Source organism: Zootoca vivipara, chromosome 4 (assembly GCF_965207765.1).
Source record: "Zootoca vivipara chromosome 4, rZooViv2.hap1.1, whole genome shotgun sequence".
In the NCBI taxonomy this organism is placed as follows: Eukaryota; Metazoa; Chordata; class Lepidosauria; order Squamata; family Lacertidae; genus Zootoca; species Zootoca vivipara.
The window spans coordinates 64021507-64036392 of NC_142587.1; the positions used below are offsets into that span (position 1 = coordinate 64021507).

At 41.6% G+C, this 14886-nt stretch overlaps 1 protein-coding gene across 1 annotated transcript in view; it reads right to left on the bottom strand.

Annotated features, from left to right (window-relative positions):
- CD247 (CD247 molecule) overlaps nucleotides 1-8551 on the bottom strand; it is a 41372-nt gene extending 32821 nt beyond the window's left edge. Inside the window, exon 1 of the mRNA XM_035116377.3 lies at nucleotides 8274-8551. Coding sequence (XP_034972268.2) covers nucleotides 8274-8490 — 217 coding nt within the window. The 5' untranslated portion in view covers nucleotides 8491-8551. The remainder of the gene's footprint in view (nucleotides 1-8273) is intronic.
- Nucleotides 8552-14886: the final 6335 nt, after the last annotated feature.

Sequence of the window (14886 nt, forward strand, 5' to 3'; positions counted from 1 at the left end):
ATTTGAAATGTTAAGTTCTGAAATATATATATTTTTAAAGACATACAGTGCAGTATTGTGCATCTTTACTCAAAACTATGTCCCAATGTTTCAGATGGTCCATACTCCTAGTTTAGGAACTCAGCATTCATATCACATGATGATGATGATAAAATAACAACAACCACCACCATTTCAGCAACATAAATCACTACACCCCTGCAATGTGCACAGATCAGATCTTTCTGACATTTTTACTTTCCATACTCCCACACTGGGAGAAATAGATAAATTTTGTCCCATTGGTTTCAGGGGGACCTAACTGCAAATCGTAGCAGCATAAATCCTATACATGGCTGCTCAAGAAGATAAACAGCAAAATTAATTCTGGCACCTTAAAGACCAAAACATTTATGATGCTTTCACTGACCACAGTCCACTTCATCAGATGCAATGTTCATCTTTATGGCACCCAGTGGAGGCTGGTCCATTAGGTGGACCCTGCCCCACCAACCTGAGTTTTCCCTTAGACACCTCCACCTGCCTGCCTGATTACTTACACCCTGCCCAGTGAGTGGCAGCATTGCCTGTTGGCTTCCTCCCCTCCTTTGGCTCTGGCTGCAACTACTTTGGCCTATCAGCCTTCTGCCCACCAATCACCATTAATGGTGCCGCAAAACAACCTGAATTCATAACAGAGTTTGAAGCACCTGAGAAACAGTATGCAGAGTTCCAGATTCATCGTTGGAATTCTATTAAACTTTAATTGCACCTGGGCTTCTTCAGGAGAAAAGGAGGAATAGATAGACAATAGATAGCATTGCTGATTTATAGAGCTCTCTCGCAATATTTCTGTGGGATGCGGGTGGCCCTGTGGGTTAAACCACAGAGCCTAGGGCTTGCTGATCAGAAGGTCGGTGGTTCAAATCCCCGTGATGGGGTGAGCTCCTGTTGCTCGGTCCCAGCTCCTGCCAACTTACGGTAGCAGTTCGAAAACACGTCAGAGTGCAAGTAGATAAGGTACTGCTACAGCGGGAAGGTAAACGGCGTTTCCATGTGCTGCTCTGGTTCGCCAGAAGTGGCTTTGTCATGCTGGCCACATGACCTGGAAGCTGTACGCTGGCTCCCTCAGCCAATAACGCGAGATGAGCGCCGCAACCCCAGAGTCGGTCACAACTGGACCAAATGGTCAGGGGTCGCTTTACCTTTACCACAATAACAAAGATCCCTTTGTTTTTGCACTTCAAAATAGCAAGAGAGCTATTTTCAGACTGCTTACTGGTTTCAGACCACATTTCAGACTCCTTGCTGGGTTCTTGGAAAGCCACCATTTCTCCCACTCTGCAAATGTATAAAGCTTCTGCCCACATGGAACAGCCATGCTGTGTGCTTACACAGCACACTGTGTACTTACATGGAGTGCCTCCATACAGTGCATACGTGGTGTGGAGGCAGCCCATCATATGGGCTTCTTTCATGTCATATGATCCCAGAGGGACACATAAGTAACACAAAGGCAACACACTAGGTAATGTATAAACAGCACAACCCTTAAACTGTGACTGAACTTCCTCTTAAATACTAACATTCTGAAGACAACAGCACCAAAAGGATGCAAACCAAAATATGATGTTTTAACAGATTTAAAAAACAACTGGCCTTCTACTTGAGAAAGATCCAAAGTTACTACTGTAGGGGGGAAATTATGAAGTCCTAACATAACTTTTAATTACACAATTCGTTTAAATAATGTCAAAAAAATGCATGTCCACCATATAGAGCTCTTCCTAAGCAAAATCAATTTTCTTTTCTTTATAATATACACACCACTGTCCACTTCTGCTGTGTCACTCTAAACTTAAGTAAAGAACATGTGCTAGAAATATTAAATATTAAGGCACACAAATAGAAATTGAGTTCTGTTTTGCTTTTAATGTGCTATATGTTGTTAATTTTTATCTGTTTGACCCATTTTCTAGCCTGGATAACGCCAATGAAAACAACATGTTGCTTCATTCCTTAGGAATTTATCAATGTCTGAATAGAACACATTTGCTAGATTATGCTGATAAACAGAAAATACATAGAAGTTTAGCTGCTAAACCATTAATGGAAGCTACCCAATTTGCTTCTTTTTGCTTCATGCATCAACATCCAGTTCACAGTCTGTTATGAATTAATGCAATCACTGTGCATAAAAAGGTGCAAAATGGCTATAAATATTAAAGTCTCCTTCAGATTTTCCTGTCAGCATTCATATATACAAACAGGGAACGGACAATGATCGATGGAGAACATCTGATAATTGAAAAGCAGAACTGATACACATTTCCAAAACAATAAGCATAGTATTGATTATCTGTGTTAGCACATTTAGTCCCATGGCTTGTGACAAGTCTCATAGTATTACAGAGGTTAAGTTGTACAGAAGAAGAAATGACTGCTTAATTTATGGTAATTGTCAGCCAAGAGCTATCTTGATTCTCTAGAGACCAGTAATATAATCAAAATCCTCACACACATACCTGCAAAGAAAGTGAAAGAAGGTATTAAATGAATATGGAGAGAGGGATGGTGTGTATCGTTTAATCTATATATCTATTTGAAATGTAGGGTATCAGCACATGGACTTGGAAGGCACCAAACAGTGGGGTCAAGCAGGGCAGACAAACAGCGTGGGGGGGGGGTCAGGATCCCCTCCCGCCGCTGCATTCAAACCCCCTGGAATCTCCCAGCAGCAAAGAGCTGTGAGTAGGTGCTCACCGTCATCTATTAGAACAGGGAAGCCAATGCAGGGGGAGGGAGTGGGCTCAGATGATACACATCCAATTTCAATGTCAGCCATACCTCTTTCCAGTCTGCCCCTTTGCAAACCAAAAGAATTGTAAGAGGAGGGGGAAATTGGGGGGATTTTAACAATTGGCACACTAATCACAAGCCCCCGAGAACATCTACGGGTCCCCCACTTATGTATGTATACAACCTCTCTCATTATTGGCAGGGTTGGTGGGTTACAGAGTGTTCAAGAGCAATACACTATCAGTGCCCTCCACACACAATGAACAACAGTTGATTTTGTTTAATCTCGGATAATCCTTATATAATAATCCTAATTTGAATTTCATTTTTAAAGGATATTAATGAGTTATTATTAAACACAATAAAGAGGGACTGCCTTGGCTTGGGCTGTGAGGCTTTTTTGCCCACATACATTTCCAAAACAAAAGGGGATCATTTTTTTTTGTTGGGGGAGGGATTCACAACGTTCCTTGAAAAACAAGGTTTTTTTCCTCCTTGGAATTCTGTCTTCCCTGAGTAGCGCCAGCCAATCGGGAATTGCATAAGAAATGTTATGAGTTACATGGCACTGTGTGCATAGCTTTGCCTTCATTCTAAATTAGAAAGGGGACAATAACTCTATAGCTGAGGTATCTGGCCTGCACAGTTTTGTCCATACTGGTATGTGGAAGGCAGCAAACATTCTTGTTGATAAGGCAGCTGTGCAGTGCTGGCAGGACCAAAACTGTTGACTCAATTGTCTTAGCACCAGAAACCATTTGCAAATAGGTTTGAATCCTTTTAAGACCTTCCCAGCCCAAACCAGAGAGTGGTTTCTGGGAACAAGGCAATATTCACAAAGACAAGCCCCTAATTTTGATTCAACCATATACTAGCCAAGAGCAAGAACGTATTTCTTTTCATACAATTTTTCTAATCACCTTTCAGGAAAGCGAAATGAGACTAAACTCCATATAAATGAAGGTTATTTTTCTACTCTAGTCATTACCAGATACCGACATTTTCAGATTATTGTTCTTGGTTAAAAAGTATATATTTCAACATTGCAATCTGGGGGCATCTTTTACTAATTCAGAATGCTTGAAGGACGTTCATGCATTTGTTTCAGTGTAATCTAAAACAAAAGAACGCAAAGCTGCTTTCCACAGTCAGTTTTTCAAAAACAATGGCATTAAATGCAGGTGGCTGTGACAGCTATGCAGGCAAACTGGCATGTCTTCAAAGGACCCAAAGAACACAGGGTGGAAAAGAAGTCCTAATAGCGATGGTGGCAGCAGTTGTTGTGGGCATGTTGTTGTTTACTGGTATTGGACTTGCCTACATGAGCTACAGGTGGCATGTATGGCTTTCCTGTGTATCTTGTGTGGCAAAGGAATTGGAACATCTAACTTATCACACCATCTAGAAGAGCCCAGCTACCAGGCGACTCAAAAAGTATGTGGACCCTAGCAACTGGCTATTATAATGAAAACTGCCATGTGTTCTATCAACATCAAGAAATTTAAATCACTGAGAACGTAAGAGCCCGGTTGGATAAGGCCAAAAAGGCCCATCTAGTCCAGCACTCTCCCCACTTGTGATGCCCAGTGACTGGTATTCAGAGGCATACCACCTCCAGCAGTGGAGCTAGTCGGACTTACCAATGAATGAAGGTCTATTAGAGGTCTATGCATCGTTTATGTAAACACTGCTATATGTAGATGTGTTTTCAATCAACAAACAGATGGATTCTGCTTAACACCTTGATAGAGAAAATTAAAAATCCTTACATGAATGGAACTTCTTCCCTGTGGTGGGTAACCATATAGGATTATCAAGTTCATGCACCTGAAACTGGATTAGTGAAATGTACGCTCAAATCATTCAGCACGACATAGCCATGCATTTCAACATTGCATAGTTTTCAGTTCTTAATTTGCTTTCTCTTTTGATCAGAAACTGTTTCTATGTTTCCAAAGCTACCTGTGCTGTACCTTGCTCCAAAGCAGTTTTTATCCCAAAATGAACTAAAATAATAATAACCAAACTTCATGCTCAGAGATAAATGGATATACCGTAGTCTTGTTGGTGTATCACTTCTCCATTGGCTCCTACCTGTTTAGCTTTTAACCAGTGGACTGTTTCCAAGGCCTTATATTTAATGGTCTTTCATCTTTATGGCCATGTTTGAAAAAGAAAAAATGGCTAATATTTATTTCCCTATACTAATATATTCATTAGTAATAATTGACAATCAATTGGACTGGTTAGCACTAAGAATGGTGTTAATACTTAGACCAATTTAAAGTGTGCCCAGGAGGTGCAAAAACTTTACTAGATGGTCTCTGAACACTGAAACATTTCTGATGGAACATACCTTTAAAACAAAAAGCTCTCTTCTTGGGGTCCAAATAGCAATATTACCAAATTGCTTTGATGATGAGTGTGCCAAATATATTGATAAGCCATCTGCTAGTAAATTATGTACCATGAGACCTAGTAGTTATTAAGAATTGAATATATATATTTTGACATTTTATAACCAGAAACTAGCAGCATGGGGTCTACAAAAATAATACATGTTTATGAAAGTCGAATTCCATTTTGTTGTTTAATGTAGATGACTGTTATATGCTGACAAAATATCATTCATTTTGTATTATTTATTGGGAGACGTGCCCTTCATTTTGCCCTTATTTCTTTTTCTTTCAGTCAAGGACTATCGGACATGAACCCGCCTAGACTAAATGGATATGATATTGACACTACAGATTCTGGAAACCATCTTAAAAGTTATGTTTATATTAATACGCTGCATTACACTGCATTTAAATAAATAATAGTGAAACTAGAAAAGACTGAAGAAAATAACTTATTGCATCAGGGATATTTGTAGTTTATTTCCCTCCGATGTCTGTACACATGATGGGTATCCTCTATCCCTGTGCAAGTACAGTGCCCACATGGCAGGAGTCAGGAGATCCCCATAGGGTTCAAAGCTTTCCTCCTTTCAAAATGCCCATATAAGTGTGTGTAAGCAGAATGACAAGCTACTTTTAAGGGATAAGAGGCCTGTATGATATCCAGACTTCCCAATCCATTCAGCTGAGTTGCCTTAGCACAGAAGTTCACATAACTTGACTGAATGGATTGAGAGAAAGTTGGATGGAAATATGGAGTGTGTCTGTGCACTGACCTCCCCCCCCCCATGACACCTCTTTCCTAGGTGGGGGGGGCACCTTTGGCAAAGATAGAAACAAAGCTCTCTTAAGCTACTTGTGGAAGCTGCTGTATCCAATCAAGGAAGATACTTTAAACAAAATTGCACAGCTGTAATATTGTATTAGCTCTGTGTGTGAGTGTGTGTATAAATACAAATTAAAATATATAAAGATCTAGCTTAGGAATAACTTCTATCTAGAGCCTGGTGCCAACAAAGGTCTGTATAGTTAAAGTTATGGTTTTCCCAGTAGTGATGTATGGAAGTGAGAGCTGATAAAGAAGGCTGATCACCAAAGAATTTATGCTTTTGAATTATGGTGCTGGAGGAGACTCTTGAGAGTCCCATGGACTGCAAGAAGATCAAAACTATCCAATCTGAAGGAAATCAGCCCCAAGTGCTCACTGGAAGGACAGATCCTGAAGCTGAGGCTCCAATACTTTGGCCACCTCATGAGAAGAAAAGACTCCCTGGAAAAGACCCTGATGTTGGGAAAGATTGAGGGCACAAGAAGGGGACGACAGAGGACGAGATGGCTGGACAGTGTTCTTGAAGCTACAAACATGAGTTTGACCAAACTGCGGGAGGCAGTGGAAGACAGGAGTGCCTGGTGTGCTATGGCCCATGGGGTCATGAAGAGTGGGACACGACTAAACAACAACAGAGCCTGGTGAAGATGCTCCATTTCCCTCAAAAGCTTTCTAAATGCTCTGGGTTCTTCATGGCTCTCTATACCAAATATCTCAACCGCATTATACCATATACTGTACGAATGCCATTAGGAATGCAGTCACCTCCCACATAAAGCTGAGTGGGTTCTACCAGTTCACTTTTGATTAATTTATCAATATTTGAAGTATACATAAAGAGAAAGAAAAGAATTTACAAAGTAGGTATTGTGCCGTAGCCTAAATATGGGTCTCCTAATATGTGCTATTTCATAGCTAGTAGCTACCGGTATTAAAATATTTCACACGCAAATCAAGCATCAGTCTAGGCTTAGCTAAAGTCCTTATTATGCTATTAATTGTATAGTGGTATTGAAAGGTGGCAAATTAATGCAGGTTTTATCACAAAATCTAGTAGAACCTTCCAGTGCTAAACTTAGAATTACCTTTAATATTTCCAACTTATTTTACATTTTACTGTTGCTGGGAATTTATATTGAGCAGAAAAGCAGAAGAATAAACACTTTGGGTGCTTTCTATGAAAGAAAGTTTCTAACCATCACTCAGAAAACCATAGAAGTATAACTGAAGCAAACTTAACATTTTGGAAACCGATATTGAAACACAAACCAGTTTTCAGATTTATTTTATCACAGAATTAGGATACACATCTGTGCTCATTTGTATAGCTTGTGTATGCTTGTTTATTCAGACGTGCAAGTCCCACTGTGATCAACGACGCTTATGCTCAGGTTAAGAGCACACAAGATTGCAGTCACAGAGGAGCTAAATATGTGAAGTGTTTGCTGGATTTCCATCCCAGACATAGAAACAGTTGGGTAAGATGAAAGCATACACCATGGTTTCAATCTTACTTACTCAGAAGCAAGCCCCACTATGTTAAGGACAAAATAAATGTGCATAGCACCTTAGACCAATCATAGAAGAAGCTGCTATATTCAAACACGCCATTGCTGCTTCCTTATTTTCCTCCACTGTCTGAATCAATTATTTTGTGCACTCAACAGAGTTTGACCATTGCCAGCTTCTTTTGGGGAAGGACTCCCCCCACCATGGGAGCAATATGTGCTTCTTCAGAAGTACCAACAACGTGGAATCCAATAGCTCCTCCCTTAACCAAGTACTGTATCAAGAACTGCAGCAATGGTTCTCATCCAGAGGATAATTGGGATGCTTTGTGGCCTGGCCATCATGAGTAACAGCACTCTACTACGGATGATTGCAGGGGCAAAGGAGAAACTAGCGGGTGGTCAGTAATTCCAGAGATAACTCTTTCCTGCCCACCTCTGCATGCAAACGCAAACAGGCCACAGAGTGTAGTTTACACCTCCGGATATGGTTCATTATCTTTTATGCCACCCGTGCTCCTCACCAGCCTACAAAGCGCCAATTTATGGTGTACTTTTAAAACTAATTATGGGGCTTCAGTTTCCCCACTAGAGCATAACTGGCTGTAACCAAGGGGGCGCACATACGGCAGAAGCTCAAACAGAGACTCCCCTCCTGGTACAAGGGGAGCATCATATTCAACAGCGGCATCATCTTGCCTCCATTTAGAAAGGAGTTTCAAAGGAGTTTCCTACCAAAATATGAAAAGCTAGCCTTACCTGTAATTGGGGTCCATGCCTGCAGGATGGCGGCGAGGAGGATTCCTTTACACTTCATGTTACTCCCCCCAAAGGTCGCAGGGCAGGGGGGAGGCTGGAGGCTACAATTTAGCAGATAGTGGAGAAAAGGAAAAGAAAAAGGCACCTTCACTGGCTTTGTTCTTCGCCCTGCCTCCACAGGAAGTGCAAAGCTCATAAGATCTTTCGGAGTCCACATGCTGGCAATCTAGTTGAAACACACACCTCCTTTTGCTCCACAAACAGAAAGCTTGAGAGTTTTTAGAACTTTGTTAGGGGGGTTTTTTCCCCAGTATGAGGGTTTTTTTAAAAAAAAAAGCAGCTGGCAGCAGCTCAACGGGTAAAGACATCTCGTTAAAGACATTAATTTACTCACTTTACAAGAGGATTTGTACAGATGCTGCGTCTGCTTTTAAAAATGGGTGAAGGTGTTGACTATGTTCCTGGTATAGGAACAAAGGAAGCTGCCTTGTACCAAATCAGACTCACTGGTCCATCAACCTCAGGTCTGTCTACACCAACTGGCAGTAGCCTTCCTGGATTTCAGACAGGGGACTCTCCCAACCCTACTTTGAAATGCTGGGGATTAAACCTAGGACACACTTTAATTAAGAAAAGGCTAGCACAGGTGGGTTTTCTTAAAAATAGTTACCAGCCTTTAATGTCTAAACTAATAATCAAATCCAGGTGGGATTGCAGTCGTTTGCAGCTACCAGCAAAGGGAGGGAGGGTATTGAGCCTCAGGGTTCCTGGAAAACATGCTGTTCCTCATCTCCCATCATATAAACATAGGAAGTTGCTGTATACAGAGTCAGATCATTGGTCCATCTAGCTCAGCGTTGTCTACACAGACTGGCAGTGGGCTCTCCAGTGTTTGAAATGAGGACACTCCCGTCTCTACCTGGAGGTGCCAGGGATTGAAACTGGGACTGTCTACATGTAAAGCAGGTACGTCACCACTAAGCTACAGTGCATCCCTTGCCTTGCTCCAATTCTAGTCACTAATAACAGCCACAGCTCAAGGTCTGTGGTGCTAATTGTTGCTTCCTATGGGGTGGGTGGGTGTGTGAGAGAGAGTTAGTGCCCATCCTCCTCTTTCCTGCCATTGCTGCCCATTGCTTATTTGCTTGCCAGAGTGAAGCTGCTGCTCTCTTATTATTGATGATGTCGCCACACACTTACTAGATGGTAGATGAGCAGGCAGCAATGGCGAACAGGTGTGGCAGCAGGGCCAATAGGCACTCAGCAGTGGAATCCCAGGCCTCAGCAGGGGCCCAACCATGCCAACCTCTGACCTTGCCTCCAGGATCCCCAGACCTCACCACTGATTATTTGCAATACTTGTTCAGTGCAAGCCTATTCCTATTTACTCAGAAGTCAGTCCTACCGTATGCGTGTTTAGGGTTTCAGTCCAAATGCAACAAAGAGGTTGTGTGAATTGGTTCAGTTGCTTGAATCTATTTAGTTCCTACCTGAAGTCACATCACTGCCTTACCACAAACCTGTTATTAATAGTAGAAGCTATAATGCAGCTCTTGTCTTCCGTACTCAAATACACCCTCTCCATGGAATTCTAACAAAAGCCCTGCAAGGGACTATTATCCTGGGAATTCAGATAGGAGGCTGGGCTGGGGCTAGAATGCAATGGTTTGGTTCAGTTCATGAGATTTCAACCAGGGATCTCCAGCAAATGGCTTATATTCTTAACCAATGTACAATGCCATTTTAGGTGCTGTGCTAAATTAGACTAGCTGTGTGCTTTGTGTAGCTGTTAATAGGGAGGAAAAGACACACAACCAATCAGTTATGCTAATTTGCTTGAATATACAGAGCGGTCAGGAAGCAACTATGCTTGATTTTCTGATAATATATTTCTGTCTATAGGCTTACCCAATACAAAACACAATGCACTTTCAAGATACTTTTAAGTGAGGTGTAGACAGTGGGCACATTCAAACCTGAAATTCAGCGCCCTTAAGCCCACCAATTTCAAATTATTTAACACACAGAGCTCTGGTTTGGATTGTGGTCAAAGACCTCATGGTAGATTCTGTGCCCTTCACAACTTTGAAAACAGGCACTACTTCTACAAGATGCAGGGAAAATGCATATTGGTAAAATAAAATAGAAATCAGGATTTTACAACAAGTTAGACTTAAACCAGGGCTAGCCCTAGCATGGAAAGGGAGTGGGGCAGAAGTGGGAGAAATAAAGGCATAACTAGGTGTCTGAAGGGCGGCAGTTTTTGTTTTTAAAAGTTGGCCCTTGAAGACAGTGCAAACAGCAAACTGTCCTGGGCCAACACTGACTTGCATTGGCCAGAACTGCCCACCCAACGCCCATCACTTTACTTTGGTTTTGTAGTTCAGCATCTACTCTATGCAATGCTTTTTTTAAATGTGCATGCATTTAAATTAATTAACATGTGCAAATAATGTTACCACCTCTTGTGGGGGTGATGGGGGAAGCTGTCATTGCTCATTTGCATGGAAATTCATTTAAATATATGTACATTTTGAATTACCCCTAGCAAAGCATCAGCACCAAGTTGGGGGGGGGGCAATTCCTCATAACAGAGAAAAGAGGCTGGCGTTACCCGCCCAATTTGAACCCCTCTAGTAAATGAACAAAGGCAAACTTTCCTTCCTAAGGAGACTGCATCTGCTCCTTGAAAAGTCCATTTGTCCCATAATTGCAATTTCTACCATCACAGTATCTTTGTAAGCTCTTGCCTGCCTAGTTCCTTTCTCCTCCTAATTCCAATAATAATAATAACAAATTTTTATTTATACCTCGCCCTCCCCAGCGAAAGCCAGGCTCAGGGCGGTTGACATCAACAAGATCACAACAAAACGTAAAAGAAAGAAAAACAATTGATTAAAATGCGGGTTAAAATACAATCCAGATTTTTATAAAAAAATTAAATGCAGCCTCATTTTAAAATGGCCCAAATCAAAACCATAAGGGAGGAAAAACATAGTGGTCAGACTGAGTCCAGCCCAAAGGCCAGGAGGAACAGCTCCGTCTTGTAGACCCTGCTGAAAGATGTCAAATCCCACAGGGCCCTTGGCCTCCTGTGAGAGCACATTCCACCAAGTCGGGGCCAATACTGAAAAGGCCCTGGCCGTAGTTGAGGCCAATCTAGCCACCTTATGGCTTGGGATCTCCTTGATATTGTTATTTGTAGACCTTAAGGTCCTCCGCGGGGCATACTAGGAGAGGCGGTCCTGTAGGTACGGGGGTCCCAAGCCACAAACAAATGTTCCTTCCCTTTTACATTATGGACAGCTTGATTCCAGGTTTATGGTGTTACGTAATTTGTCCTTGTTTATTAAAGATAACTCTTTTGAAGGCTGCCTCACTTCAATGAAGTGAGGTAGGAAGAGTTTTAATGATCAGAAAACAGGGCCGATCATTTCCTGGCATAAGGTCATGCTGCTAAGGCTCCATAATTACCATACCTTCACAGCATATCCCCAGACCCAAATAATCCTGGTATCTGTAGTTTTCTAAGGGTGTTGGGAATTGTTGCTCTGTGAGATGCAAACTGCAGTCTCTAGGGTTCTTTGGGTGGGATGTGTTTTGTATGTGCAGTTATTTTGGAGTAAGCCACATTGAGCACATTGGACAAAGCAAGCATAGGGCTAGCCTGTGAATAGGCCAGCCACCTTGGGCTTTGGGGAAATGAAGCAAAGTGCAAGAATGGCAGAGAACTATTTAAAAGGTGGCATATAAAACTGGAGCACCATCAAGCTTCTTGCATTTTTATTGTTTCTTTACAACTGCAGTTTATTAAGATTAGTGTTCATTTAACCATTTGAGACTAACTCTTCTCATGAGGTGGCCAAAGTATTGGAGCCTCAGCGTCATGATCTGTCCTTCCAGTGAGCACTTGGGGCTGATTTTCATCAGAATGGATAGGTTTGATCTTCTTTTTCCATGCTTAGTATTTTAAGAGTTCTTTGTAAAAATAATAGGGTTACACAATTCAGGACAAGGCAGCATTCCCATGTCTTTGATAACCAAGAGAAAAGATAATTTCATTAGGTACAGCTTCTCCAAAAATCAGATCAGCTGCCAGATCAAGATGTCAAAAACCTTACTGCTATGGTGTGGTGTGGTGTGCATCTAAGACTGAAAAAGTAAATGTGATTCAAAATTAGAGGAATGCCTTAAATAAAGGATATCTGGCAGCCCTAGCTGTCATAGTACTGCATTGTAGGGAGATGTACCTAATAAACTGTCCCTCCCATGCTACTATTACCAGCAAATAGATCTGTCTTATGTTTAATCCAAAGAAAATGATTTAATGCCACAATCCTATATTGGGTTTGTCTAGCCTACGGTGGGAGTTTAACTATACTCAGAGGAAATAGGGTGCACCTGTTGTTGACAGCAACCATCTAAGAGGGGTAATTTTCCCGGGATAGGCTATGCTTCCACAGACAGATATACCATTATGTACTGTCACTGAATGTTCACAGGGAACATCTACTTTGCTATAATCAAAGTACTTATCATTGGGAAGCATCTGCTGCAAAATCTTCCAACAGTGATGGGGTGGGAAAGGGTGTGTGTATGTTCCTGCCTTGAATTGATCTCTTCCTTGCACACTAATAATGCTTCTCAACTAGGGTGAAGGAAAGCAGCTTTGCTTCCTGGTAATCAGGATCCTGGAATATTTTCCTCCATTAGAGGGAAAGGAAACAGATACAGTGTTCTATTTCTGTGATGACATAATAGAATTAATAGTAGCTGTCGTCGTGTAAGTTAATGTAGTTAGGGTAAGAATAATTTCTTACCTGCCCTTAACTGGAAGGTCCCAGGTTAGGTTACAACATATAAACACAAAAAACAATCACGCACCAATAACCCCAAAGTCAATACAGTGGTACCTCTGGTTATGAACTTAATTCATTCCGGAGGTCTGTTCTTAACATAAAACCATTCTTAACCTGAGGTACCATTTTACCTAATGGGGCCTCCCACTGCTACCGCACTGCCACCATGCAATTTCTGTTCTCATCCTGAGGTAAAGTTCTTAACCCAAGGTACTACTTCCAGGTTAGCAGAGTCTGTAACCTGATGTGTTTGTAACCCAAGGTACCACTGTAATCTAAACAGCACATTATAGGGAAGATACAAAAAAGAGAGAAGCAATTCAACACTCACAGGCCAAGGTAAATAGATATACCCTTAGCAACTGACAAAAACTGTGAATATATGGTACAACTCACACCTCTATGGGGACGGAGTTCCACATTCTTGGGGCCATCTCTGAGAGAGCTCTCACAAGCAACCACTGCTAAACTCTGAGAATGGCAGAACAACCAGGAGAGCCTCTTCTGCTGTTCTTAAACCCCCAGTTGGTATAGGAAATGAGATAATTCAGATATGGATTGTCTCAGCTGGATAAGAATCACCCATCACCACCAGAACAAAGGTACCCAGAACCACAGCACAAGTATATCCCTCACTATTACTAACCATGTGCTCCACAATTTTATTTTATTTTTATTTTTTTTGTACCCCTTATTGTCTGTGGGTTAAACCACAGAGTCTAGGGCTTGCTGATCAGAAGGTTGGCGTTTCGAATCCCTGCGACGTGGTGAGTTCCCGTTGCTCGGTCCCAGCTCCTGCCAACCTAGCAGTTCGAAAGCACATCAAAGTGCAAGTAGATAAATAGGGTCCGCTCCGGCGGGAAGGTAAACAGTGTTTCCGTGTGCTGCTCTGGTTCGCCAGAAGCTGCTTTGTCATGCTGGCCACATGACCTGGAAGCTATACGCCGGCTCCCTCGGCCAATAATGCGAGATGAGCGCGCAACCCCAGAGCCGGTCACGACTGGACCCAATGGTCAGGGGTCCCTTTACCTTTACTTTATTGTCTAATGTGGTAATACTTGTTTTCCAGAACTAGATGTCACTATAGCATGGTTTCTTTGAACACTTTGAAAAAGGAACAGCAATTCCAAAATGATAAACAAGCCCCTCAGAAACAGATAACATTTTCATTTTAGGCAGTAAGAAGAAATTTCCACAAGCAATCAAGCATGTGCCAAAGGAGTTGGGGTGGGCAGAAAGAAGACACTGTTGAACAGATCCACCTCATAAAAGCACCTATAAAGGGATTTTTAAATTATTTTTAAGACATCTTACTGCAGTGTGATAACTAGCACATTATCTGGTTCTGAATTGAAACATACAAAAAACCATATATAATATGTAAACAAATCTGTGTGAATATTTGATTCTGTAAACCTATGTCTACACAAGAGCAGCTCCTGAGCTGTAATCATATGTCCATATAAATGTTCTGCCTCAGAACCATATAACCCTGCAAAACATGTAAATGAGTGAGCAAATACTGACTATGACAAAATGTCAAACTGCAAATCGTTAAATTCAAAGTGGACGCTTTCCTATCATTCAGTAAATAAATCTTCATATGCAGGTGCTCTCAGCCTTCCGCTATCAAACTTCTCAACTTTTCAGACTTTGACATTCCAGAATTTGCATATTCAGACAGCATTGTGTCAAGTCAACATAAGTACAGTGGACCTGTAAAATCTAATATTAATACACACTTCGATACACAA